Genomic DNA, 25,369 nt, shown 5'->3' with positions numbered 1-25,369 from the left:
GCAGGGGGAAAGAATTCACTCTATCATATATCTCTGCAGGAATATGCATTGCTTCTTCCTTAGCAATTTCTGAAGTCGTGCTAATGAGGACAAAAGGAGAAGCTGGGAGTGGCCAGCCAAGAAAAAGATACGTTGGGCATGAAAATTACCTTAATGCGGGGTAGCCCAATTCTGTCTGGCAGAGAAATTACGTCGGCTCAGGTGTGGCACGTGAGTTTTTGTGTCCGGGTACAACGTCAAAATAATATAGTCTATAGCTCTTAGCTGCAAATCATTGGAGCGCTGAAGATCCGTGTCAGCTTACTGGACGGTTCGGGTTCCAGTCGTGCTCCGGGACCAGAAACAGATACAGAGTCGGTATGTGTGTGTGTGTGATACAGAATTCCCTATTACTTAGTAATCTGATTTATAAACACTAAGACCTACTTATAGCTTATACTAAAATAAGTTAAAATAGGAACCTACTAGATTATTAGGTTTAACCTATTAGGTTTTAGGTCAGTATCTCCAAAATAGGTTATGGCGATGCCTAGATAGGGCTAGGTTAAGACCTATTTGAGTGGTACTATATATTGTATACCCAGTATATAGGTATAATATATCTAAAATATTATCTAGCAGTAGGATTATATAAAGGGCATAGCGACAACTGTTTAATTAGGGCTAGGCCTGTATGCTGTTTACAATAATTCCTATAGCGCAAACTCCCCTCGTATTTGACGATGATGAAGTTCATTGCAACACTTCCTGAGTTTTCTATAGGCCATCTCACATCGAAACCTCAAATCATTAACTTCGAAGAAACAGGTTTCTATCATGCGTTCATGTAAATCTCGGTCTCGGTTATAGGTCTCTCACTATGATGAAAGACTCCAGGAGTATCAAGAGCAGGGCTAATTATAAAAGCTACTTGCTCCCAGGTCTGATATCCATGAGCTGCAAAGTATACACTCAATATGAAACCCGCCTTTCTCCTTTCAGTGAACTTCTTTACCAGTTGCTCATTGGCACTGGTCTGCCCCTTCTCTCTTCTGAAACGAGCTGATCTTCTCAATCCGAGGATGAAGCTGCATATGATAGAGTAGCAGCAAATCCTTCCTCCGCAGAGGATATATTCCTTGAAAGACACTACAAGATGTCCTATTCTGCCAATTCCGGAGGTTTAATCGGACCCAGATCTTCCGATGGTCTTGTGGACCTTCCTCTTGGAGGTGGCTTGTGTACGTTTTCCGCAAATAACTCCTCTTTACTGAGTATAGTGCAGCGGCTGATAGCTTGCAGTGAATTGTGTTCTCCAAAGTCTCACAGGTCCGCTGCAAGACTTGGATATTCCAACCCCGCAAATCATCGACTTGAAGGCGATTCCGGGTGATGACCCGGATCACCAATTCCAAGCCCCTGGCCCGACCGACGTGCGTGGTAACTGCCCGACGCTGAACACTCTGGCAAACCATGGATATCTTTCTCGAGATGGTGTAGGTTTTTGATTTCCCCTCGCTAATACCACTTCCTGCGGCGAATACTGACCGTACTAGATAACTTCCTTCGCCGAGGCCGCAAATGGTATCTCGATCGCATACGGCTTCGACTACCCGTTGTCGGTCTTTTTATCTGCCTTGGGCTTAATGGCAGGCGGCGATCTAATTTCTGGAAAATACTCAATTGGCGGTGCTGACTCGCGTGTTCCTAATACTATCGGCCCTGCTGGGGGCATTGATAAGCATGGAGTCTTCGAAATCGACGGCAGCATCACACGCCAGGATACATACTTCGGGAACAATGCCAATTTCATCCTGCAGCGATGGGAGGAGTATGTGAAAATCGCCGACCGTAATGGTGGACTCTTTGGGGCACAAATGCAAGCGGAAGATCGACTGAGTTTTCAGACTATCAGTCCTATTCGATTTCTCCTAACTAAGATGTCAATTTCCAGGCTCTACGGTATGATAACTCGCGGGCCACCAATCCGGAATTCTTCGCGGGTGTGAAATGGTTTGCAGGTAATTGAAGGTTTCGGGCAACAAAATCGATTTCCCAGGTGCTAAGAAAAAATACAGTTTCTCACGCTGAACGTGTCTTTGTCTATGAAGGACTCACGAACGGGACTACCCCCAACAAGCCCGACTATGCCAATATCGCTCCTTTCTTTCTCAACGAAACTTTTCCCGAGAACTGGTACCGTCGTGGAGAGGCGTTCACACTGGCTTCCACTTTGGCCGAAGCTCTCGACCTCTTTCTCCTGCAGTCGCGTGAGCTAGGTGCGAATGAGGGACTGAATAATTTCGTTCCACTTGAGCTTGATCTCGGTTCAAAAACTGTTCCTCAATTGGGGTGCTTCCTAGTTGAGAATATCTTTGACGTTGTACCCGATCAAGTTCAGCCTACCATTGCTGATAACTATGAGCTATTCGAGGGATTTGTCAAAGGCATTCTTGCACCTCTGGTCACGAATGATGGTTTCTTCAATTGTCCCACGATTAATTTCGTGAAGCCAGGTGAAAATGCGGATCATTCGGAGAATGGAAGTCAAAGTGCGCATGGTTCTCTGATTAATGGTGCTTATCCCGGCATTGGCATCATAAAGCCAGACTCTGAGCCGTCTTATATCAATTTGGATTTTGGGAAATCTGAAAGTAAACAGAGGGTAAATGAGATATCTATTGACAGGTAAATTTCTAATATAAATTTCTAATAGAGATCTACCAAGTCTTGATTACCAGGGTGTTTGCTGAGTCAAGATTCAGCTAAGTAGAGCAATGAAAATTTAATATTACTACAGAGTACGAAGTATGCAAGGGCTTGACTGGCAGATTTTATTCGTAGTAGGCTTTCATCGTATCTTACGATTTATCCTAGGCTTAAAGAAGTAATATGATACGCAACTAAAGCTAAACTATTGCTAGAATTGTGTTTCATCAGCCAGTGCACTGGCAGCTTTTTATGTTTGACCTCAAATAAACCCCAGGCCACTCTAATCGTTGCATTTATCCAAGCATCAAATTGAACTTGAACTTGAACTTGAAAGTTCGATGCCGAGCAACCTTGGGAAGGCTTCGAATCACGTCCGGGATACCTACGTGATTAACAGAAGACGATATAGTTTCGATCCACCTCAACTTACATTGAACTACCCCGATTTGGTGAATGGACGCCGTAATATCGAGCGAAGACTTGTAGGTGGTACGCAGGTATTCCAGAAACGAGCGTTGGATCTTCGTCAAAAGAGCTAGAAAAATGCATTTAATGGGATTGTTGTGAGCATTCGACCTCTTTCTTCGGTTTCCATAGTAGCCAAAACCACCTTTTGTGCCCTCTCAAATTCGGTTCATTATGCCTAATATTATCCCGCCATGCCTTACAGAATCGTGGCGCACAAGGCAGTCACAAAATAGAACTACTTCTACAGGTTGAAGATAAATTGTCATCACATCATGGTGTTTGATTTGTTTTGATTGCATGCCAAGGCAGACAGAAGCCTAGAATAGATGCCACAGCACGGCTCTCCCGAGTTAACGGGTCACAGCGCAGGGTGGGACAAGTTGAAGACTCGGGAAAAAATGTCTAAAGATTCCATGCCAACCGGTACACACCAGTCAAGCGCCAAAATGCTCCATTGTTTCTTCCTGATATCCTCCTCTCCGTTATAAAATAACCTCCCGCCCATAGAGCGAACATCCAAAGAAGCCGTCGATCCCTCCTAGACCATTTGCACGACTAGTCCATTAGGAACTAATCTACTGCTCGGTCTGGAAGTAGTTGAGCAGGACAGAGCGCTCCTGGGACTCTTCACCCCAGTCCTTGACAACGACGCAAGAGCAGTTGACGACCTTGCGGGCGTTACCCTCACGGTCAAGAGTGCCTGTAGAGGAAAGAAATGTTAGTAAATTGTTCAAATTTCCAACAGCGTTCGATCAAATCTCGTTCGATAGTGACAGCGCGGGGGGGGGGGAGGGACAAAACGTACAGAGACCGACCCACTCGCCCAGCATCTTTCCATCGGGAACCTTGATGAGGGGGATCTTGTGCTCGGAGCACAGAGCGACGACAAGCTTCTTGTAAGCCTCCTCCTCGCAGCCCTCGTTGAGGACACACATGTGAGCCTCACGGCGGTCGAGGGCCTTGGCAGCCTCACGCAGACCACGGGCAAGACCGTCGTGGATGAGGGAATGCGGAGGACACCCTTCAGAGCGTCGAGGACGGACATCTGGCCAGAGCCAGCGTCGGCGGAAACCTCGACCTCATCGGCGGCGGCAACAGGGGGGGATCTCTTCTCCGTCCGACTATAAAACCACGAGCGGTTAGTTTATCTGCGCTTGTCCGAGATCAAGTTTTGCGAGGTGCTTGGAGCTGCGACCGTCGAGGTTCTTTGCGTGGAACTCGATTATGGGAATGTTCAATTGTGTGCTCATGCTCATGCCCAGCTAGGATTCCAAGGCCCCGCTTACTTGCGACGGCGAGCTTGAGCGCAGCACAATTGCTTTTCCAAATCCAGTGCATGCAAGTCCTTCGACTGGTCTTCGCTTCAATGGCACGCAAGGGCGACGGAGGGGCGTACCATTTTGATTGCTACTGTTGGTTTTGGGTAGCGGGTATGTTCAAAGTCGGATAGTCCTCGAAGAGTTGTTTTGGGTGATGGGAATTGATTGGAGAGGCGCTAGGAAATTTTCGGTGGGTTTCGACTTTCCACTTCGGTTGTGTGTGTGCCCTATATTAGTCATTCCAGTCACGTGGTGCACCCCCGCGATGGGAACCTGACCTTCTGCACGTGACTTGTGCCAGTAAATAAGCAGGAAATGAACATCGCGATATCTAGAGTGTATAGTAGATGGAGGAGAAACAGAAAAAGTTAAAAGTAATTGTTTGCTCGTTTCAGGCTTAAGCTACCGAACAAAATAAGATTCGTTACAAGAACGCAAGAGGTATCATAATCGTACAATCAGAATCCGCCTTCAAACCTCGCCCGCTAAAATTCAAACAAGCCATGGCCTGAATAGCGAAGACTGAGAAGGAAACTAGAAGTATGTACCAGGCCGAGGCAAGCTATGGCCATTCAGTCCTGTGGAACCATTGGTCTCGGTCGCAGGGGTGCCCGAGGGGTGCCCATTGACTTGGGCGTTTTCCACCGCAGTCGGAGCCTCCGATGGCTCAGGGTCGATATGCATGCTGAGGAAATTCAGGTCGAGACCATTGAGATGCGGAATGTGTGGAACGAGGTCTGTGAAATCAGAAAGTCGAATCCAGAAAATATGCTCCATTTCGAAGTACTTGGGCCGTGTGTCGCAATCCAGCTGCATGATCTCTCCGAACGATGCGTTGCGGTATTTGGGGTCATCGGTGTAAACCAGCATCCGGCGGGTGCATCGCCAGAGATTCATGCGCTGAGTTTCAGTTGCATTTCGTTTCTCCCAGCTAGCATCTATGGGGAAGAGGTTAGTTAATTTATCATCATTGTGGGAGAAGGAAAGACGACACTCACATTGAGAGAGTTGGAGGTCATTGGTCGCCAGCAGGGGTGCAACCAAGTAATTCGGGATCCATTTCTCATCCGCCATCTCTCCGACACAGTTGGGCTCGAGTTGCCGGGTAGTCGCCGTGACGAGAGGCATGAAGTTCGTAAGCCAGGAATGACTTCGAGCGCGGGGATCATTAGAGCCCACGAAGTTGGCGGATATGCGAAGGCGGCCTGGCAGAGCATCCCGACGTCGTTGCTCCAGGGCCTCTTGGTCGCGACGGATCTTCAGAAGGCGAGCTCGTTCTTGCTCCATGCGCTTTTGGCGCTCGTCTTCAGCTTGTTTCACGCGTCGCTGCTCGGCTTCCTTGCGCTTGCGTTCATCTTCTTCGACCTTAGCACGGGCAGCTTGGGCAGCTCGATCGGCTTCTTCCTTAGCAAGACGAGCACGTTCCGCCTCACGCTCCGCCTCACGTTCGGCTTCCCGTTCGGCTTCACGCTCTGCTTCGCGTTTGGCCTTGCGTTTGGCCTCACGTTCCGCTTCTTCTTCTTCTTCGCGACGTTTTGCTTCGGCCACACGTTCCTCTTCGGCTTTCTTTGCCTCCGCCTCTCGACGCTTCTCAGCTTCTTGAGCTTCGCGCTTTGTGTTTGTGGGTACCTCAGCGACTGAACTTGCAGCGGGCTCCTGGGGTTCGGTCTTGACTGCACCATTCTCTTCTGACGGTGCGTCATCCGGGGCGTGTGAAGGGGGGTCTGGTTTCTTCAAGGGAGGGCCAAGTTTGCGTCCTGGGTCATCACCACGGGGGGGTATCATCGGGGTGTCGACGAGGGTGAGCCTTCTCACTGGCACCTGCATCCTCCTGTTTCTTAGAGTCACCGTTAGGCATATTTGCGGACTTCTCTTCGGCAACAACGCGTCGTTTCTTTTTCCGTTCGGGTGATAGTCGATCACTTTCTGTGTCGCGAGAGCGAGATCGGGGAGGGGAGGCGTCGTCTGCACGGATGCGCTTGAGGGAGGAGTTGGTTTCGGAAAGGGTATCGTGTCGTGATTTTGGTGTCTCCTCACGACCAGAAAGAGAATCGGACGAAAAGAGACTCGGTCTGCGGTCACGATCCTGAGGGCGTCGCCCTGCGATGAGGCGTCTCTTCTTCACCTCTTCACTTCGAGCCACACCACTTGACTCGCTGCCTCTACGAGCAGAAAGGCCAGTTTTAGGCTTGACGGGGTCGGTACGTGCCGAATCATGATCGGAGCTGGCGAGAGCATCACTAGCATCACGAGCAGACGACTTGGGCCGGCTCATCTCGCGCGCCTTCTCTTTTTCACGTCTTTTCTCCTTCATCACTTGCACCTCCTTGGCAGACCGTGGGCGGTTGGCATTTGGACTTTCAACGGATTTTTTCTGTAGAGCCACGGGAGAAGATGATTCTCTCCGCGATGATCGTTTGTCGTCCTTCTCTTTGGGACGCGCTCGTCGTGGTGAAGGCAGATCTTTGCGATCTTTCTCAGAGCCTCCAGCCTTCTCATAAGCGGCCTTTAAAATGTCGTACTCTTCCTCCCAATCCTCACCTTGCCGGGCCCGGGAAAGCTCGTGGTAAGATCGGTCTTCGAAAAGTCGACGAGTAGGATTAAAACCAGGTTGAGAAAGAATTAGACTGATAACATCAGACTTGCCTCTTCCGATCGCTGCGAGCATGGGAGTATTATAGCCTGGCTTGTGGCCGCGCAGGGGGTCAGGGTCGGCATCGGCATCTCCCATCGCGTACATGAGGGAAAGAACATCGTGATGACCACCCTTTGCAGCAGCAATCAAAGATGCGTTGTCGGCCTTTTGCAGGATGTTCAGGATACTGACAACTCCCACTTCGTCACCCTTAGCAGCAAAGTCTCTCAGATTTTCAGATGTCGCCTGGGTCCACAATAAATCATTTCTTGTTATCTCACTTCGTCCAGTCTTCCGGCGATTCGAAGCACCACCTAGTGGTGGGGGACTTCGTGAGGGACTCGCAACCGATGCTCGTCTTGATGAAACCTTGGTGTCTGGACCGATCTGCTCCTCGGATCGTCGACTGGGCCGTAAGTTGGCTTTCGCGTCGGCAAGTGCTTTTCGGATCTCATTGTACTCGTCCTTTTCCAGATCTTGTGGGACTAATTCGTAGGGTTCATCTCCAGAAGCATTCACGGTGCGGGGGTTTGCTCCCGCTTCAAGTAGCAGTCTCACGACTTCAACATTACCATTTTCCACGGCGTCAATGAGAGGGGTGTCTTTGTCGATATTCTTGGTGTTAATTTCGCAGCCAGCGCCCAACAGGAACTTGACGATTGCGCCTTCTCCATTCAGGGATGCGATTTGAAGAGGGGTGTTGCCAGCGTTGTCGGGGATGTTCAAATCCTCAGGACGTTCACCGTGGCGCATGACCACTTGGTCATACTTTCGATCGGCACATGCCCTGGCAAGAGGTGTCCGGCCACTTTTATCGCGTAACTTTTTGGGACCCATTTGTTTCGCAGGTGAAGCAGACGCGCCAACTCCAGAACCGAGTCGACGGAGGTGAGTACTGGGCATGGGAGAACCACTGGCAGAGGAGGATGTTGATTGTCGATCTTCTGAACTTTGACGTTGGAAACCGGTCAACGGGGTAGGTGCCTTCTTCTTAGGAGGAAGCTGCGACCCAGAGGCCGAGCGTTGATGGGAGGAGCGAGTTGGAGAGACGGAACGAGCATTAGAAGAAAGTCGAGGGCGAGGGCGAGGGCGAGGGAAGAGACTGTCATTATTCTTGAGTTCGCGGATGGTCGAGCTGGCGTGGGAGTCGCGCCTGCGCTCTCGTTTCTCATCCACGCTGTCGCTGAAACTTCGTTTTCGATATGGCCGTGGCCTATCCACATCATTGGCATTACTCTCCGTTAACACCTCTTTCGTTACAGAGGGAGGATCATCCGATTTTTCAACTTTCACGACCGAGGGGGGCGAAGAAGGTCGATGGGACGGGCTGGGCGATCGGGATCCTCGAGAATCTCTGGAGGGCCGGTTTCCACGGTCGGCATCGATGCGCGGCCTTTTGCGCGAGCTTCCATCGATACCATCGACAGCCTGACGAATAGGGTCGTGTCGAATGTGCTTCCTCTTCTTCTCTGGTGATAAGGATTCTCGTCCTGACTGGATGATCGTCTCTGCCTCCGAATCAGCCTTGGGGCTTGGGGGACCCTCTAGCTCTTCCTCCTGCTCTGCCATCTCCGAATCCACGGGTTCCAAGCCATTGCTTCCACCATTACTCGTCCGTTGTGAGGGTGAAGCTGGAACGACCTCAGGCTTCTTAGGGGATGAAGGTCCTGGAGCGTCCGTCTTCACCGCAGCGAGGGGATTCTGGTCGATATCCAGGACAGCGGGTAGGGAAACCGCCTCAACATCACTCATAGCGATAGCACTCGATGTGTAAGAATTCCGATCGTCATTTTGGGAGGACGCGACAGGCCAAGACGACCGTGGTCGGCAACGCCAGCAATGATGCGCAGACGCTGATCACGGAAAGAGTGAAGGTGGTGGGAAATAGCAAACCCGTGCGGCGGGCACGAGAGAATAGTGGTAGAGGGAGAGTTATAATATTATAAAGGCGAAGGAGAGGAGGGCCCTAAAGAAGCAAAAAGGGAAAAGTAATAAGAGATTCAGGGAGTGGGAGAGAGAAAGGGTGGGAGAGTAGGGGAGAAGAGGGAGAAGAGGGAGAAGAGGAAGAGGAAGAGGAAGATTGGACGGGGGGAGAGAGCCACCCAGCAGTGGCAGCAGTGGCCAACAGTGAATCATCCACCTTTCTCTCCTTCTTCTCCAGGGCTCTCCCACTTCCCTGCTGCGACCTCTCTCTATCTGGGGCTACTCTGCTAACTACCTCCGCCTCTACCTCACCCTCTGCACCCCCCAATACCACGCTACCAAATTAGCTGCCTTCAGCGCCCCGTTCTGCTTGCACTAGGGAGTACCGAGTCCTCTCCCCTATTTTCGACCCGTCTGCGTGCACTGCACTAACACACGGGCCTTCTATTCGACGCCCATTCCGGACGAAAGCAGTGGCTCCACTGCAGTGGCGATCCCTCAATGCGGCCACTCAGCTTTCACTCAGCTTTCAACTCGTGCCATCCATTGAAGGAGCTGCAGCTTGGAAGCCTGTTCGATTCGGCCTGAAACTTGCCTGGCTCCCTTTTTTGTTGGAGCCGGAGCCCTGACGATTTAATCGTGCCCACGGTCTAGTGCCCCAGTGCTCCATGCCAGTGCCCTTTATTTGGCCCATGGGACCAGGATCGGCGGGGGGCGCCGCTCTCTTCTCCACTGGCCAGCTGGGAACCTCGCACAGCAGCTTAGCCATGACACAACTTTTCTCCATCCATCTGTCATGGCCTCCTTCCTCGCTCAAGGCGTTGATGCCGTCCTCGAGGCCACGGGTATGGATGCCGTAGATGCTTTGCGCGCCTTCTTTCTCCTCGCCGCCGCCACGGTATGTGATGAAAATCTGCTTTGGCTGTCATGCCATGTCATGCGATGCGCTGCTCTCTCCCTCGGAGCTTCTGTGGACACATCTGGTAGCTAACGAATCTTGACAGACCATCTCCGTCAGCATCCCCTCCTCCCTACGCTCCCGGTTCCTTGTCTATGGACCGCGTGCGACCTCGACCGACTCTAAGCCCCAATCCCGACCGTCAGCGGGGGGTGCCTCAATCTCCAGGCCGCTAGACTATCTTGCGACTTGGCGAGTACCGCACAGTTACTTCACCCAGTTCTACATCGCTTCGGTGGTCTCCTCGGTATTTTGGGCCATCCAACTGCTATGTCGCGGTACCTTATTTGAGGCCATCTCCTCGCGGGTAAGCGAGGAGCATCGGGTACAGACCATGTCTCTGACCCAAGTGCTCGTCTGCTGGATTCTGTTGGCCATGCAGGGTTCGCGGCGACTGTGGGAATCAACCTCCTTCGCAAAACCCTCCACATCCAAGATGTGGTTCGTACACTGGCTATTGGGATTGGCATTCTACCTTGCTGCTGGGATTGCGATCTGGATTGAAGGATCAGGTATGGGAAGAAAACAATATTAAAAAATCCTGAAGGCGAATTGACCCTGCTAACCATCGACTACAGAGGCACTCATGAACTTCAATCTCACCCTTGACTACATCAAAATCACCAGAGCCCCATCTCTCCGAACATTCATATGCGTCCCGCTTTTCCTAATGGCATCCGGAATGCAGCACGACTGCCATCACTTTTTGTTCTCTCTTGAGAAATATACTCTCCCGGACCACCCGATCTTCCGCGCCGTTGTATGTCCGCACTACGGAGCCGAATGTGTGATCTATCTGTCGCTAGCATTTCTTGGTGCTCCGCGGGGCCAGTCCGTGAACAAGACCTTGCTGGCATGCTCGGCCTTTGTGGCCGTCAATCTTGGTCTCACTGCCCGAACAACCAAACAATGGTATTTGGAAAAGTTTGGCGGGGATAAGGATGACCTCGAGCAAATCAAGAGTCGATGGCTCATGATACCATACATCTACTAACGACAATTATGAAAAAAATATGAATAGAACGATCATAATCTCATTAGAAGAAATCAACCCTGATTAATCCGACTGTGTATCGAACAAAACAACACATAACATCATTTCCCACCCAGAAACTTCAACGTATTCCCCATCTTCGCAACCTTCAACACATCCCGATAGGTGAGACTAGTCCTTGTCTGCCGATCATACCCACCGATCAAAAACACATCCTTCTCCCGCAAAAGATCCCAGTTACAAACGGAATGAGGCCCCAAGTCCTCATCCCTGCTCGTTTCTGCAATGCCATGCAAGAACTCCGTGTACAGCAGATCTCTCGTGATGAGTAAACTTCGCCTCTCCTGTAGAATGCGGAACTGTGGCTTTCTGCTATGCGCGTGGTCACGTTCACGTTCTCCGCCTTGGTGCTTCACGTCCACGTTCTTCTCGTAGATATCCAGCACAATCGGCGCTCCCAGGCTCACTGTTGCCACGAGCGGGTGGTAAGCTGCCCCGTCCTCGTGCGGCATGATGCCCTGGCCTGGATGGTATTCATTGATGAGTACATGGTTTGGTGCGCCGTGTGGAGCACTCTTGAAGATACCCAGTGCGTTGAATCTCGGCTCGATGATGGGGGATTTCATCCACGGGGGCAGGTCTGATTCCAATAGGGTATTTGATTTTGTGAGGGCCGATGGCCAGGTTTGAAGTCGGCGGTGTGATAGATGAGTCCAGCGTGGCAGTGGTGCTGATGCTACCTGCGGACCAATGTCAACTGGTGTGATAAGTAAATATAGAGAGTGTGGGAAGTGTAACGAAGGCTAGATAGCCACCTGAAATAGATCATCAACTTAGGAAGATGTGCAAATTAGAAAATCACACCTTCTGTAGTAGGTACTCCTCTTCATCCTCCGAGATGAAATCCGCGATGTAGAAAGCCTCCCCGGGCAACGAAGTAATTCGAGCCGTTTCAAGATCGCATGCCATGGATCTGACCTGGTCGTATTAACACCTCATTCTCCGAAACAACTTGAACTTGAAAGTCTGGAGGTGAAAGAAGTTGAAGTAGAAGTAGAGGTAGAAGTACAAAACCGCCCGCAGTGAATCCCACGTCACGTCTCTGCCTGAGGCGGCCACCCCACCTTCCACCCGCGCAAACGCAAACGCAAACACTTTAAACACTTCAACAGCTTCCCCGAGCTTGCAAACAGCAGAGCTACTATATCTCCCCAGAAAAATCGAGCATTTTGGATCTCAAATACAGCACTTATAGTTTCCAGAACTCAGTTGTCATGGCCCCCAAGAACAACAAGACGGCCGGCAAAGCCAAAGGCAAAGACACATCCGACGACAAGGGTAAAGGAAAGGGTGGATTGAAGGCAGCAACTTCTATCAACGCGCGACACATTCTGGTATGTATTTTCCTGATTTGATTATGCCTGCTTGGGGTGTTTTGTAGGCGGACAAATCCCCGGCCATGGGCAAATCAAGCTGCATCAGACAATATCTAACCTCTTATACAGTGCGAGAAACATTCCAAGAAAGAAGAAGCGCTTGAAAAGCTGCGTAACGGCACAAAGTTTGACGAGGTAGCCCGTGAATTCTCAGAAGATAAGGCTCGACAAGGTATGTTACTTTCGACATAAAACCCTTCCTCGGCACTTTTTGAGTGCTCACGTTACTTTTCAGGCGGCGCTCTCGGTTGGAAAGTTAGGGGAAGTCTTCATGGAGACTTTGAAAAGATCGCCTACGACTTGGAACCTAGTACGACCGGTAATCCTAAATATGCAGAGGTGAAGACTGGGCATGGATATCATATCATCATGGTGGAAGGGCGGAAGTGAGGTAACCTGTCAGATTAAACTTTTTATAAGCTAAAATTCGATATTGCATACAACGGCAAGGATTCTAAACGTAGAAGACAACGCACTTTGTGGTATATGTGGTATATGTGCACTGTAGATATTATCTACGTTTCTCCAAAACTAGGTACTGCTATTCCCGATCTCAAGTCGCAGATGTAGCTGCAATAGGAGTAGAGTACACCTGGGCAACGGAAACCACAGACAATAAGTCCTTCGCGTAGCCGGCTGCAGTTGCTGCAGCGTATCCTTGCCAAACTTTGTTTTTGTGTGAATCTGCATAGTCACAAATACCTCGTATGACCAAGCAAGGAAAATTATCCATGAGTCCTGCTGCTTCCATCTCAAAGCATAGAACATCAAACTCCTCCGCTAATCGATCCCGTGTCATGCCATGCCGAATGACCTGGTTTCCCGAAGCGATAAGCCCATAATGTATCTTGGGACAGCTGGTCGATCGAGGAGGCCGTTCTATCTTTCTCTCCGGATCGCATGCCTCGCATGTTGCCGCTGATCCGAAATGATCATACTCAGCCTCGAAAAGCTGATCCTGCTCCGAATCCAAACAAGCATAAGACGACCTCATCGATGGATTTTTCTCCAACATCTTATCAATATGGTGGGTTATCTTGTTATCGGCGATTAAGTGCTCTGTTCGTAACCTCGCTATTGCCGCAAGAAGAGCTGGTGGTGGTTTGTTTAAGCTTCCTGTCATTTGAATTCGGTTTCCAATGTTTCTACCAAGATCGTGCTGTATGACCCCTCCAAAATGACCAGTGGGACTGCTGACAACAACATCCCCAAGCCGCATATCAATCTTCTTCGAAGGCACGCCTCCACCTATGCCAACCATCAAACCAATTCGAATTCGTCTGAATGCATAGAGGATATGTGTGGCTACCACGGCGGCTGAGGTGGTGCCGTATACGTTGTGTGGCAAGCAAGCCAGTACAATGTTATGGGGACCAATCCGTCCTAGGATATACTGATTCGTATCACTCGGATGGATTGGCAAATCTGTGTGAACTTCCTCGAGCATCGCTTTCGCTGCTGCCATCTCTATCGGCAAAGCGCATATCCAAGCAACGGTGTAGTCATCGTGGGTACGCTCGGTATTTGAGCTCACCTGTCGGGCAGTGTCAGATTGACCAATGGTGCGCTGTATCGGGTTGGATGGATTTCGGTTGTTCTTGATGTTCAGTGTCGTCATCTCATCATTCAGCTTGGATGCAATATCGTCCAAGTGAAAAGTGGAAGTACCAGAGGGCGTGACTATGCGAGATAAACTATTCACGTGGCCCTGTTCGATCGAGCGAGCAAAGCGAAAGCTTCTGTTTTTTGTCCCCTGAAGTTTACCGTCGATCTGAACTGCTATGGAGAAGGGCTGCATCTCGTGCTGGAGGATGAGTGCAAGACGCAGCCCACCACAGGATACCGCGTCCTCCACCAACCACTCTATTCTTCGAGGAAGACCACTTGAATCCCCAGCTAAAGGCCATAAGAACCCCCCTTAGTGACCAATCAGGCTCAGTACATGGGTTGAAGCTTCTTCCCGGTATGAAATTACTCGTTGGGGTCATGAGACTACCATGTTGGAGGGAGTAGGATACATCATGCTCAACAAAACTGCCAAAACTTTGAGCGATCACCTTCTCTCCAATTTTTTGGGGTCCAAAGTAATCCGTGATAACAGGACCCAGCTGACTGCGAGTTGTGTTGCTTCGATCATGAAGATTCAACGACTGAAATGTCACTTCGACCTTTGCATTGGCAAGGTAACAGTCCTTCGGCTGGCTGATCTTGACATCCAGATAGAGCAGCCAGGCAGGTGAAGCCGGGTCCTGCCCGATTATACCCCATCGCGAATTAGGTAAGAATGAGCAGTCAATCTTAACCTTTCGAACCTCCATGTAGGCCAAACTCTGACGGTGTTGTTGCAGCAGGCATCGTGTATCCTGTTGGTACTTGTCGACACGGTGCTTCAATACGTAGCGGCTCCACATAGCGTTTTCGGTCTCATTTCTATTGCTCTTTCGGGAACAAAATTGCTTTGGTGGAAGGAGAAAGTATTTAGGATGAGGTTCGTGATCTGTTTGCGTCGCTAAACCCCGCACGTAAGCACGATCTACCAATGGGCTCCCAGGCTTTGTGATTAACACGTTAAGTAGATCAAATAACCCCTCACCTTCTTGAACACCTGGGCAGTAGTTCATCCCTACAGAAATCAGAAGTATGGGGGAACCATCCGAGCCTGTGGTTCAAGAGACGACTCCATTCTCCTTAGCTATGGAGGTGGAAGAAGATATCGAGCAAGAAATCGAGAGCTTCGTGCGGTTCAAGCGACGAGGCGAATACTTGCAGGCACAGGAGCTTTTTCAGCAAACTCTCTCCAGTCACCTCACATTATTTCCGGTCATTGCCGAGTACGCAGATCTACTTCTGGAACAAGGAAAGTTTCGAACTCTATCAGAATTTCTGGATATCCAAATTCAATACATGGAGTCGATGCTTGAAGAGGAAGAAGTGGAATTGCTATGCATCATGAGATCCCTCGTCGGGATTTATACGATGGGAGCTTTGCGCCCAGCTCTCGAGCAAGCTGAAATTACTTGGAGTTTTCTCTGTCGTCGGAGATTCGAGGTGTCTCCTGGTACACTTCCCGGCGATGTGGAGGTAGGATCTAGTCATGTTTCATATTATTGAGCTTATTGGGAGATATTTCTATACTAGTATATTGACACCAGCAGATTCACATTTTCGAGGTCTACATGAAAATTCTTGTCTTTGCTTTTACCACCTCTAACTGGGTTGGGATCAATGACATGAAATGCCCATGGGTTCATCATTCTCACGGTCGTTGCGAATTTGTTCGGTGGTATGCAATGCTATTGGAAAATGGTCAACTGTGGAATGCTTCCAATATCCTTGTCATTCTTTTGAAGCTACTTCCATCATTGGAAACCCAAGATGTTGCTATCTTGTTCAGAGAAAATCCCTTTGGCGACGTGCGGAACTTTAAACACTTGGTTAAATGGAGTGAGACAAAAAACTTGCTCACATTTACCGCTAGCTTCAATCGAGCACAGGCACTCCTTGATCTTACCCTGGGGCTATATAGGCAGCGTGACGACGACGACTACGAAAAGCTTTACGAAATTGCACTTGCCTACCATTTAATTGCGGAGGACTTGGTTGGAATCATATTTTCTGACGGTTCACTCGGCCTAGGTAACGCCAGATACACAATTCAGAGAATGGCATTTAAGCAAGCTTCAAAAATCTTTCACAAAAAAGTTCCGACGAACTATCGCACTGTGGACCTTCAACACTTCTCTCAGAATTTGCTCCGGCAAGACATGCAATGCTATATCATATCTCAACTGCGGCTTCTTTTTGATCGCCTCACTGTTTCTTCCAATCCATACATCTCATATGATTTGAAGACTCTTCTTGATATTCAATTGCATACTCAAGGAGATTTCACAGGCTTTATTCGTACATATGACCTAGTATGCTATACCCTATCACTTTGCGATTTTCGGAAAGTTGCAGCATGTCTCTCTAGAAAAGCTTCATTGTCGTCAGAGATTGACAGTTGCCTACTGCATATCGATTCAGCAAACCAAATTTCTGCTCTCTGGCAGTCAATGCCGGCCTTTGCAAAAATGCTTGGGGCTAAGATGGAGCATGCCAACCAAAGTGAGAATTCAAAATTTGAACTCTTCGAGCTCGGAAAACGATTAATTTGACTAAATATTATGCAGAAACTTCAAAAACGTTTGATATCCCGCTTTATCAGTGGGCAATCTATCGCAGCTCACAAGATTTGAATTCAATGCTCAGAGAACGTGGTATCCTTGAAGAAAAGCTGCCGCTCTACAAGGAAATATCCCCTCAAAAATCCCGACAAAACTTGCCAGTTATTGAGTGGGATCTCAAGAAAATCGCCATGTTTGCCAAATTGATAAGTGACAAGCAGCCAGCTCCAGACCCCGGGGTCTCTATTTTAGGTGCTCAAAGTGTGACACTGGAGAGAAAAGCATTATTAGAGCAGGAGCTCGCTGAAGCCAAAGAGGAACTCGACAGGTACATTATGAATATGGCTGTTTCGAAAGACTCGAGATACTAACGATACTAGACTTAAGCAAGAACGCGACAGGTGGTGGCGGGAGCACTAGCCCCCGTCTGAGGCCTCCATGCGGACGTGCTTAGCTAAGGCTACTTAACTAAATACAGAAGCCCCGAGAAAGCAACTCTTGGCCCTGATTCTGCACAATGCCTATCAAAGCTGCCATGGAACCCCATCCAAAGGTAACGCTTCAGGTTGGCCGGGAGAAAGAGGCCCACTTGAGCTCCGGTCTCTGTGGCTCTGGCCAGTACATTGCTCCTGAGGAGTACACCGAGAAAGAATTTTATTCTTCCGTTGCGGACGTATGGGTAACTGAATTGATTTATATGGCCATGCGCACTGGTCAATCTCCGTGGGGGGTCTCTGGCCAAGATGATCAGTTTCATAAGCAGTATCCAGAGCGTAGGCATAAGAGGGGATATTCACCAATAGAGAGACTACATCAGGTAAGCAGAGGCTCACTCAACTGAACAAAGCTTATAGGATAATTGACTAACGACAACCTATTTTACTCTCTAGGCCTCCTGCCGCAACGTGATCTATGCCATCCTGGACCCAGACCCGTCACGTCGCATCACTGCTTCACAAATACTCAAAACTGAGTGGGTACGTCAAATCAAGCTATGTGCTGCTGGAGAGGAAGGGCTTTAGAATAATCTGGCTAGACGAAGCGGTATTAAAGAAACATCAATCGGAAGTATGATGACAGTTACTACCCAGTAGATAGTGAGGATGAATTGTATTGCTCGTATCTACATCCGTAACTCCGACATAGAACAGAAAATTAAGAAAATTAAGAAAATAATACAAAGGGCTTTAATCTACTGCTGTTTCTTAGCCGCCTCCTTCTTAGCCAGTTCCTTCGCCTTTTTCTCCTGTTTCTGGACAACAGCCTCAGCCCCGATGCCACCGAACACCAGACCAATACCCAGCCACTGACCAGCGGACAAAGCATGGCCGAACCAGAAGACACTCAGAAGCATCGTCAACATCTTACGCGTAACAGTCACCGTTACCAAAAGAAGAGACGAAAAGCGCGACAGTGTGTAGAAGATAAAGAGCTGGCCGACAGCTCCACACGCAGCGAATCCAAGAACATGCTTCAAGGCTTCGGGGTGGCGCGCGAGGAAAGAGATTGAAGAGTACAGCTCCGTCTCGGTGGAGGGTGGGATCGGGATTGGGAGTATATTGTGCAGGATACCGCCCTGCGAGAGATGCGGCATTATGAGAAGGTATGCAGCCGTCAAGACGGTGGAGAGCACGTTCTGCGCAACCATCATCTGGGGTCCCGTGAAGCGGGTGTACAGCTTCGGAGAGGAAAAGACATGGTCTTGCGTTGTGTTCGTCAGACCGTCGAGGAGTAGATTAATGGACAGCAAGAAAATGCCCCACGCCGAGGAACCGGACTGCTTCGAGGCTGAGGCGGCGACTTTCTTGCTCGTGCCTGGGTGGTGCAGGGTGAAGGTTGCCACGCCCAGCGTCACGAGAAGAACGACACCGTACTTATACAGCGGGTATTTCTTGCGGAAGATTGTCAGGTGGAGAAGCATTACAGGTAGGAGCTTGCAAGACTTCGCGAGAATGAAGGTGAGGTAGTCGATATGAGCAAGACTGGCATAGCCGAATGGAGATGCGAGGGACGAGGAAATGCTGACGAGGAGCAGGGGGAAGAGAATGCGGCGGGTCGGGAAGGGGGAGGGTGTTTTCTGGCCTTTTGGCGTAGAGAAGAAGAGGTAGATGAAGCCCGTGATGGCAGCGAACGAGGACTGGACAGTGTTCAACACCAGGGAGTAGGTGAATCGCTCAGTAGGGGGTTCTGGTTCGGCGGCGGTTGCGGCGTGAATGGGGTAGGAGGTGGTGGTGATCGCCTCTTGCAAGACGCCCCAAGAGAGGCTTTTATCTATTAGTTACCGGTAGTATACTTGAGTTCGGACGAATCACTTACAATGCGGCGTAGATACCGAGAACGCAGATGAGAAGCTGGGTCAAGCCTGGGGTATCGACCTCCGGTTCCAACACAGCTACAAGTTCCTTAACAGACGCGCTGACTTTGGCATCCGAGCCCCCCCGTGCTTCCATTTGTGTTCTTCTCGGCAACTTCGGGCTCATTAGGGGGCATATTCATGAGTGAGGACGAGGGGGCTCGCTGGAGCGGCGTTGTTTGCTTTTGGCGGCCCATTGTGATGGACTTGGGACGGAGACGGAGACGAAGGATGGAATGATATGGGGACAAGGCGCGCGAAATCAATCAGATATGGAAAAGAGAGGATATATGCAACACAAGAAGCAGAGAGGGGGTAAATGAGAGGTTTTCCCTTAGACCCTTGGAGCTTAAAAAAAAAGATGATGCCATGTGTTCTTAGTTCCATCTTATCGATGCGCAGATCACTCCGGGCCCCACTCCACCGCGCCCTGCAGAACTGAGAACTTTTACAAGAAAAGGACCTATGGATCTTCAAATATTCACGAAAGAGGGGAGACAATTTCATTTTTGAGTCCAGGCCATATTTCACAAATCATTGAAATGCAATCCTCTCGGAATTGAGGCTTCCCACTGTTCTACATTCGATATACAGCCTATACTGGCAGGCGGTGTCTTCGAGCTATTATATAAAGAAAGCGGTGTCCATCAAACTGCTGGACATCGGCAAACTTTCTGCGAAAACAGTCATCACGAGCAGCAACCCACCACCAGGATCTTTCACAAGCTCCGACTCCCCAATAACAACCAACAACAGCTCAAAATGACAACAAAACGCATCGAGAATCCCATCCCCGAGCTCTCCCAGCTCAGTGAGCTAATAGACTCAACCTCCGCCTCTACAAACCCCCAAGCAGCAACAACCCTTCAAATCCTGCACAACCTCCAACATCAACACCTCTGGACATCCCTCCAAATCCATGCATCCCCCTCCAATAGCACAAGCTCAGGGCCCCAAGAATCCCGCCCGCCATTGATCTCCGGTGTCCCCCCAAGCCGCGTATACACCCACCCAGACGAACAACTATACATGTTAGAGCAGGGTCTTCGCGAAGACGATCTCCGCCCAGAAAGACTAGTTGTGATCCCCACCGCGCAGGGCCAGAACTGGTCTCTTCGCCGTATGGCTGCGGTTTTCGATGCACTTGATGAGATCACAATTGCCGCAGATGATGAAGCGGACTTCGAGACGCGGCCGCCTGTTGAGGGTGACAAGGTGCAGAAGCTGGAAGAGTATTACCAGCGCAGGGAGAAGGCCAATGCTACACTGGAGTGGGGCTCGAAGCGAGTACTTTTGGGTATGGTGAATAAGGGGATGGGCGGTGATGGGACGGTGGTTTATTATATTGTGCAAGGGGGTGAGGTCAAGCCTCGACAGAACTAAAGTCGAGGAAATGACGATGCCTTACACCTCGCTCTGCCTCGCTACATTGTGTGGTTGGTATGTGAAGTGGAAAAGGCAATTGGCTTATTTTTGAGTGTTGCTCTCGAACATATTTGCTAGAAAGCGAAGGGTCGGTACCAGTATGTACACCGACAATAGATCCACGAAGCACGCATCATGGCGTGGCCGCCGGGTATTATATGCAAAGGACAAAGAGCTGCAAAGAAGTTTACGTGCGATGGGGTTCCAGGGTAGCGGAAGGGTGAGAGCCTCAAACAAGCAGATTTTCAGCACCATTCTGCAGGGCCTGCTCTTGCTCCAAACGACAGCTTGAGCAATACCTATCGTACCATTCCGTCACGCTGCCGGTATTTTCAGCAAAGATGCGCTCTGCTTGGGCTTGTGCGCCTGCTTCGCCCTGTTCGCTATTGCCACTCAGGAGAAGTTCGACCTGCCGACAACGTCGTAGCTCTTCGCGGAGCCAGCGTTCCCATTCGTTCTGAACGACTTCTTTCTCAATGCTGTTCACCACGCGCAGAGCAACAAGAAGATTGTATCGGTATGTGCCAAGACGTTCACGCGTTTGCTGGAAGCGCTTAGCGGCGCTCTTGGCCACTGCATCTCTAAGCCCGGAGGTGCTGAGGGAGAGGGGGAGTTCTGAATAGCGCATGGAGTTCTCGTGAAACGTGCTGAAACACGTGCTGGCGTTTCCGTTGCTGGGCCAAATAGTCGTGTTGGCAATTGCCTCGTCGATATCTTGGATGTAAATCGCCTTGCTCATGACCAGGTTCGGCTGGACTCCGATTCGAGCCATGAAATTGCTCGCGTGTCTCTCATGCCACCAATCCCAGGTATCGCGAGACGAGTAGAATCCATTCATGAGCGCACTTGATATCAACAAGACTAAGATGACTTTGTGGGCGCTCACGGTCTTCCAAGACCAGCGCAAGATGTCAAACGACGCCAACAACAAGAAGGAAATGGTGCTTTCCATGAAGGATAGGAATGTTTCCAAAAGCAGCTGGTGCATAGTCCGCTGGGTTCGCCGCTTGCGAGGCTCCAATTTCAAGTTGACCCCAACTCCTGCAAAGTGGGAAACGCTATTCTGACGTCCAACATGGCCGAATATAGTGATAGCCTTCTTGGTGCGACTATGTGCACCAAGGCGGCGGACCTGGTCGTTCACAAGGTCGACGAGATCTAGGGCATCTTGTTCGAGATCTTCGCTCGCTTTCTTGCTGATCATATCTAGAACAAGAACATTAGGCAACGTTTGAATACATGTCAGCAGAATATGCACTTACTCTTTAGTCCGAGTGGAGACTTAAGCCACTCGACCTTGGTGTAGATAGCAAGCTTGCTCTTGGATTTCGAAACGAATGTGATCACAACCTTGCTCACCAGCCGGAAAGATCTTCGGAATGGTAGATGCCATGGTGTGCGTTTGTCAGTAATAACATAGCACAGATGATCATTCAAGACATCAATGATTTGGTAATCCAATATGTCGTTGTCATTGCATTGGCCTAGTCGAACAATCTCGATCAGCACAATTCCCTTCTTGTTCATTTGAATGTACTCACCTAAGGCGTTCGTCGTTGCGATCGTATAGTTGATGTCTCGCCTAAGATGCCGGGATTCGTTGCTCGCCCAAGGCCCTTGTTTGATATCTGCGGGAGGAGTTAGTATTGATAGACCGCATAGTAGACACAATTTGGCTGACCTCGAGCTTCTCGCTCATGGAGCAGAAGCTGCCAAACAGCACTCTTGTCACCGAAGAGAATGTGGAAGAGAGCCTTAGGGCTGATATCCAAAATCTTCTCGACTGCTAATTTCAGATCGCCCTGGGGGACATATTCGACAGGTTGAGTAGGGAGTCTGAATTTCGGAAGGTTCTGCCCACGACCTTTACCACCATCAAGGTCAAGATCCTTGTCGATGTAGATCGGAAGACGTAGATCCTTCCCGTGTCCGTGGGCAATAAGATTGTTGTCACCCTTAGATTCCCCAGGGCCAGAAAGGTCTTCCCAGCTATCTACGCTTGAAGACCTTTTCGTGGGCCCACTGTCCAATTTTATCAGATCGCTGATAACATTCTCCACGCTCAGGGGCTCAACTGCAATTGATCCTTGAATCAGGTAGCTGAGACGTTTCTGAAGCAGCCGAAGAGGCTCCAGGAAAGTCTTGATTGCGATCCTTCCAGGGGTGTCACTTCCCAGGGGAGGAATTGTGTGCAGGAAAAGGAAATCACAGTCTCTTCCTGGGGCCGCTGTCACTTCTTTGATGCTCCCCAATGAGACACTGGTTGTTAGCACCAGTCCAAAGTGGTGGCTGTAGAAGTAAATGTTTTCGGTAGTGACATAAGCTCTGCCAGGGAACTCTTGTTGGTCGTTTGGACTCCAAGTTGCCCTAAATACCAAGACCAAGGACTCTTCTCGTTTGACATCGGGGAAGAGCAATCGGAACTGAGAATCCTGAATTTTCAGCTGTTGAGGGTAGTTAGCAGGGTACTGCTGTGGAGCAACACCCACAGCGGCCTCCACGGCAGCCTCCAAGGCAGCTCGCTGGATCTTGGATGCATTTCCATCCAGGCTCACTGTCTGTCTATGGCGTGGCCCGCTCGGCTGCCCAGAGATTGGGGAAACAGTCGGTTTATCTGGGTGCACAGCAAAAGTTCGTTTAGAAGAATCACTCTTCGCCGACGAAGGTCGATCTGATATCGATTCATGGTCCCCATCCGGATTCTCTCGTTGGAGCTTATTGATGAAACCCCAATTCGAGCTACCCCACAGATTGGCCATCATACCACTAGGCATGCCACCCGTGCTGTCAACGTGCCCTAGCCCTATCCCCCTTTCATTACTCACGACCACGGCAGCTTTACTCATACTTGTTGGAGCAGGCGGATTTGCAAGGGTAGCAGGTGCCAGATTTGCCCCAGGTTCCTCAAGATTGCTCAGGCTGCGACCCCTATGTTGACCATTCTCGGCCAGATTGACTGGAGCAGCGCCAGCATAGGGAAGAACATTGTGGCTAGCCGAAATAAGACTTGCTATTCCACTTGCAGGGCCGGGGATGGAAGGGGACGTGGGCGCCGCGTTATTAGACTTGCGATGAAGATCCAGCTTCTGAATGATTCGATTCGTGTGTTCACGGGCGTGATCTCTGGTCGATCCCTCATGGTCCAAGCCAGTCAGTCTGCGGCCTCCCACATCGGAGCTCTTTCTGAACGCATCGTGATCAGGAACAGGCAAGGTTGAGCTGCGCTCGTTGCTACTTGGCTCATCGGCCGTGTGGGGCGTCAGCGAATCGGTTGGGTCTGCTGTGAATTCCGGCGCAGGAGGCTGAGAGATTGAAAATGCGGGATCTTGGACGGTCACTTTGCCGGAAATCGACATATCAGTGCTAGAAGGATTCTCCAAGGCTTTCTGCTTAGCAGCCTCAATGGCACCAATCCACTCCATCAATTCCTTTTGTGTTTCCGCCTGCAGGACTATGGTGCTGTTCTTGGTTTTGACCTGGAAACAGAACCGACGTTCTTCCTGGAAAGCGGGACGGACGCTGCACAGCAACACGCCGATCCGTTCACTCTCTTCGACACCGCCAGTCCGAGCGCCCTGCACAAGGCATCCGATGATACCATATTTCAAAAAAGCCCATCGTCTCACCCATACTGTGCGAGTTGGTTTTCCGTATTGGGTGCGCAAATTGACCCAGCCTTGTTTTTCTGGTCTGGCGTCCTTGCCCATGTTCAATGTTGACAGTGGCCGAGATCCGAGATACGGGACTGTGGAAATGGAGTAATCCTCAAGTTCACGAGACGGCCGCGCTGCCACTTCCGCAGCTTCCTCGATTTGTTTTCTGGTTGCAAAAAGTTCTCGCTTGGAAGATCTGTCACTGGCCTCCATTTCGTGGACCCAACCCTTGACACGGTCCATCTCATTCGACCACTTCGAGAAGGTCGCGCTATTATTATTGTGGAAGGAGCGAAATTCGCGCCATTGGTCGTAAGAAATGCGAACTAAGAGCCGGTCCAGTGCATTGCGAGTCTGAGGGGCCTGGACCGAGAAATCGAGTGACGTCTTCAGGTAGATCTTGCGGGCTTCATGCAGCTGGAAAGCTTCCTCTCGCAGGGCGGAGGTTTCCTTGGACTTGGACTGGGCAGCATATCGGGCTTGCAGATAGTCGTACGACTTTTGCGCGTGTTCGAGGGCTCGGCGGTTCTCCTATATCGATGTCAGATCCACATCAAAACACGGCCCCAAAGCCACCTAATCGTCCCGGTCCCCGGCGGAAATTACCTTGAATTGTCGCAAATCTTCTTGAATGAAGGCTCGGATAGGCTCGGCGATCATCGATTCCATCTTCTTTGTCGTCGCAACCAATCCACTCCACAGGTCCTTTGAGCCTTCCCCACATCTCCTCATCGCCAACAGAGTGTAATCATGATCAACAACGGCCTCGGAGATCACCAGCGGGTGCGTGGAATAGGAGAGGAAGCTGCCGACCACGCTTTCCAGAGTGTTCAACTCGGAGGCCAGTTTGGTCGCAGCTTTGGCGTATCCGTCAAGCCATTTCTCGACGAACTCGACCTGATCGCAGAAGTGGTGGGTGGTAGCGCGGAAGGTTGGGGAGTCGAGGGCGGCTTCTTTGAGACCAACCGGCCTAGAATAATAAACATAGTATTAGCATTGATAGGTTGGTCCCGATACGTCTAGACATACACGACGCTCACGAGCTTCCCGACTGGGGGTAACGGGGTGGTTGCTTGAGTCGACATCTAGTGCATGCCTCCACCATACACTCAGACGCGAACAAGAAAGAATAGACACTTGAGGTGTGTCAATCGAATATTGGTTGGCGAAGTGAATGAAGGAAAGGAAAATATGTCTAGAGAGAGCTTTCCAATGTGCTGTTCAGTTGAAGTGAGACCCTCCAGCCTGGACTAGACTGGACTGGACTTGGACTGATGATTTAATTGGCTACGTCAGGGCGGGTACATGAGGAAGTTCAGGCAGTCAGGCAAACACAGTCAAAGGCGGT

The 25,369-nt window shown here is 50.1% G+C and overlaps 12 protein-coding genes across 12 annotated transcripts; 6 read left to right on the top strand and 6 right to left on the bottom strand.

Annotated features, from left to right (window-relative positions):
• Nucleotides 1-1,135: 1,135 nt before the first annotated feature.
• N7481_010842 (uncharacterized protein) lies at nucleotides 1,136-2,671 on the top strand (the record flags this gene model as incomplete). The annotated part of the gene is made up of 4 exons (XM_057270061.1): nucleotides 1,136-1,220; nucleotides 1,282-1,475; nucleotides 1,536-1,941; nucleotides 2,058-2,671. The coding sequence occupies 4 exons, from the start codon at nucleotides 1,136-1,138 to the stop codon at nucleotides 2,669-2,671; spliced, it is 1,299 nt and encodes a 432-aa protein (XP_057117235.1).
• A 1,063-nt stretch (nucleotides 2,672-3,734) lies between these two features.
• N7481_010841 (40S ribosomal eS12 domain-containing protein) lies at nucleotides 3,735-4,094 on the bottom strand (the record flags this gene model as incomplete). The annotated part of the gene is made up of 2 exons (XM_057270060.1): nucleotides 3,735-3,859; nucleotides 3,965-4,094. 2 exons carry the CDS (start codon nucleotides 4,092-4,094, stop codon nucleotides 3,735-3,737), a joined length of 255 nt encoding a protein of 84 aa, XP_057117234.1.
• A 918-nt stretch (nucleotides 4,095-5,012) lies between these two features.
• Nucleotides 5,013-8,865, bottom strand: N7481_010840 (putative histone deacetylase complex subunit (Hos4); the record flags this gene model as incomplete). The annotated part of the gene is made up of 2 exons (XM_057270059.1): nucleotides 5,013-6,235; nucleotides 6,294-8,865. 2 exons carry the CDS (start codon nucleotides 8,863-8,865, stop codon nucleotides 5,013-5,015), a joined length of 3,795 nt encoding a protein of 1,264 aa, XP_057117233.1.
• Nucleotides 8,866-9,832: 967 nt separating this feature from the next.
• Nucleotides 9,833-10,988, top strand: N7481_010839 (putative 3-oxo-5-alpha-steroid 4-dehydrogenase; the record flags this gene model as incomplete). The annotated part of the gene is made up of 3 exons (XM_057270058.1): nucleotides 9,833-9,934; nucleotides 10,041-10,506; nucleotides 10,573-10,988. The coding sequence occupies 3 exons, from the start codon at nucleotides 9,833-9,835 to the stop codon at nucleotides 10,986-10,988; spliced, it is 984 nt and encodes a 327-aa protein (XP_057117232.1).
• A 101-nt stretch (nucleotides 10,989-11,089) lies between these two features.
• On the bottom strand, nucleotides 11,090-11,957 carry N7481_010838 (uncharacterized protein; the record flags this gene model as incomplete). Its single annotated transcript, XM_057270057.1, has 2 exons — nucleotides 11,090-11,728; nucleotides 11,853-11,957. 2 exons carry the CDS (start codon nucleotides 11,955-11,957, stop codon nucleotides 11,090-11,092), a joined length of 744 nt encoding a protein of 247 aa, XP_057117231.1.
• Nucleotides 11,958-12,262: 305 nt separating this feature from the next.
• Nucleotides 12,263-12,814, top strand: N7481_010837 (peptidylprolyl isomerase; the record flags this gene model as incomplete). The annotated part of the gene is made up of 3 exons (XM_057270056.1): nucleotides 12,263-12,382; nucleotides 12,494-12,596; nucleotides 12,660-12,814. The coding sequence occupies 3 exons, from the start codon at nucleotides 12,263-12,265 to the stop codon at nucleotides 12,812-12,814; spliced, it is 378 nt and encodes a 125-aa protein (XP_057117230.1).
• A 163-nt stretch (nucleotides 12,815-12,977) lies between these two features.
• On the bottom strand, nucleotides 12,978-14,835 carry N7481_010836 (purine and uridine phosphorylase; the record flags this gene model as incomplete). Its single annotated transcript, XM_057270055.1, has 2 exons — nucleotides 12,978-14,287; nucleotides 14,400-14,835. 2 exons carry the CDS (start codon nucleotides 14,833-14,835, stop codon nucleotides 12,978-12,980), a joined length of 1,746 nt encoding a protein of 581 aa, XP_057117229.1.
• A 229-nt stretch (nucleotides 14,836-15,064) lies between these two features.
• N7481_010835 (uncharacterized protein) lies at nucleotides 15,065-17,010 on the top strand (the record flags this gene model as incomplete). The annotated part of the gene is made up of 5 exons (XM_057270054.1): nucleotides 15,065-15,505; nucleotides 15,580-16,341; nucleotides 16,477-16,531; nucleotides 16,597-16,918; nucleotides 16,971-17,010. The coding sequence occupies 5 exons, from the start codon at nucleotides 15,065-15,067 to the stop codon at nucleotides 17,008-17,010; spliced, it is 1,620 nt and encodes a 539-aa protein (XP_057117228.1).
• A 97-nt stretch (nucleotides 17,011-17,107) lies between these two features.
• Nucleotides 17,108-17,612, top strand: N7481_010834 (serine/threonine-protein kinase hal4; the record flags this gene model as incomplete). The annotated part of the gene is made up of 2 exons (XM_057270053.1): nucleotides 17,108-17,407; nucleotides 17,481-17,612. 2 exons carry the CDS (start codon nucleotides 17,108-17,110, stop codon nucleotides 17,610-17,612), a joined length of 432 nt encoding a protein of 143 aa, XP_057117227.1.
• A 170-nt stretch (nucleotides 17,613-17,782) lies between these two features.
• N7481_010833 (UDP-galactose transporter HUT1) lies at nucleotides 17,783-19,040 on the bottom strand (the record flags this gene model as incomplete). Its single annotated transcript, XM_057270052.1, has 2 exons — nucleotides 17,783-18,854; nucleotides 18,907-19,040. 2 exons carry the CDS (start codon nucleotides 19,038-19,040, stop codon nucleotides 17,783-17,785), a joined length of 1,206 nt encoding a protein of 401 aa, XP_057117226.1.
• Nucleotides 19,041-19,705: 665 nt separating this feature from the next.
• Nucleotides 19,706-20,326, top strand: N7481_010832 (uncharacterized protein; the record flags this gene model as incomplete). The annotated part of the gene is made up of 1 exon (XM_057270051.1): nucleotides 19,706-20,326. One exon carries the CDS (start codon nucleotides 19,706-19,708, stop codon nucleotides 20,324-20,326), a length of 621 nt encoding a protein of 206 aa, XP_057117225.1.
• Nucleotides 20,327-20,597: 271 nt separating this feature from the next.
• N7481_010831 (uncharacterized protein) lies at nucleotides 20,598-25,106 on the bottom strand (the record flags this gene model as incomplete). The annotated part of the gene is made up of 5 exons (XM_057270050.1): nucleotides 20,598-21,574; nucleotides 21,631-21,996; nucleotides 22,050-24,552; nucleotides 24,628-24,991; nucleotides 25,051-25,106. 5 exons carry the CDS (start codon nucleotides 25,104-25,106, stop codon nucleotides 20,598-20,600), a joined length of 4,266 nt encoding a protein of 1,421 aa, XP_057117224.1.
• Nucleotides 25,107-25,369: the final 263 nt, after the last annotated feature.

This window comes from Penicillium waksmanii (genome assembly GCF_028829765.1).
Source record: "Penicillium waksmanii strain IBT 27052 chromosome Unknown utg000009l:1.0-4314994.0:1.0-4318279.0, whole genome shotgun sequence".
NCBI lineage: Eukaryota > Fungi > Ascomycota > Eurotiomycetes > Eurotiales > Aspergillaceae > Penicillium > Penicillium waksmanii.
Note: the sequence above shows the minus strand (reverse complement) of the source record. Positions and strands in the feature narration are given on the sequence as shown.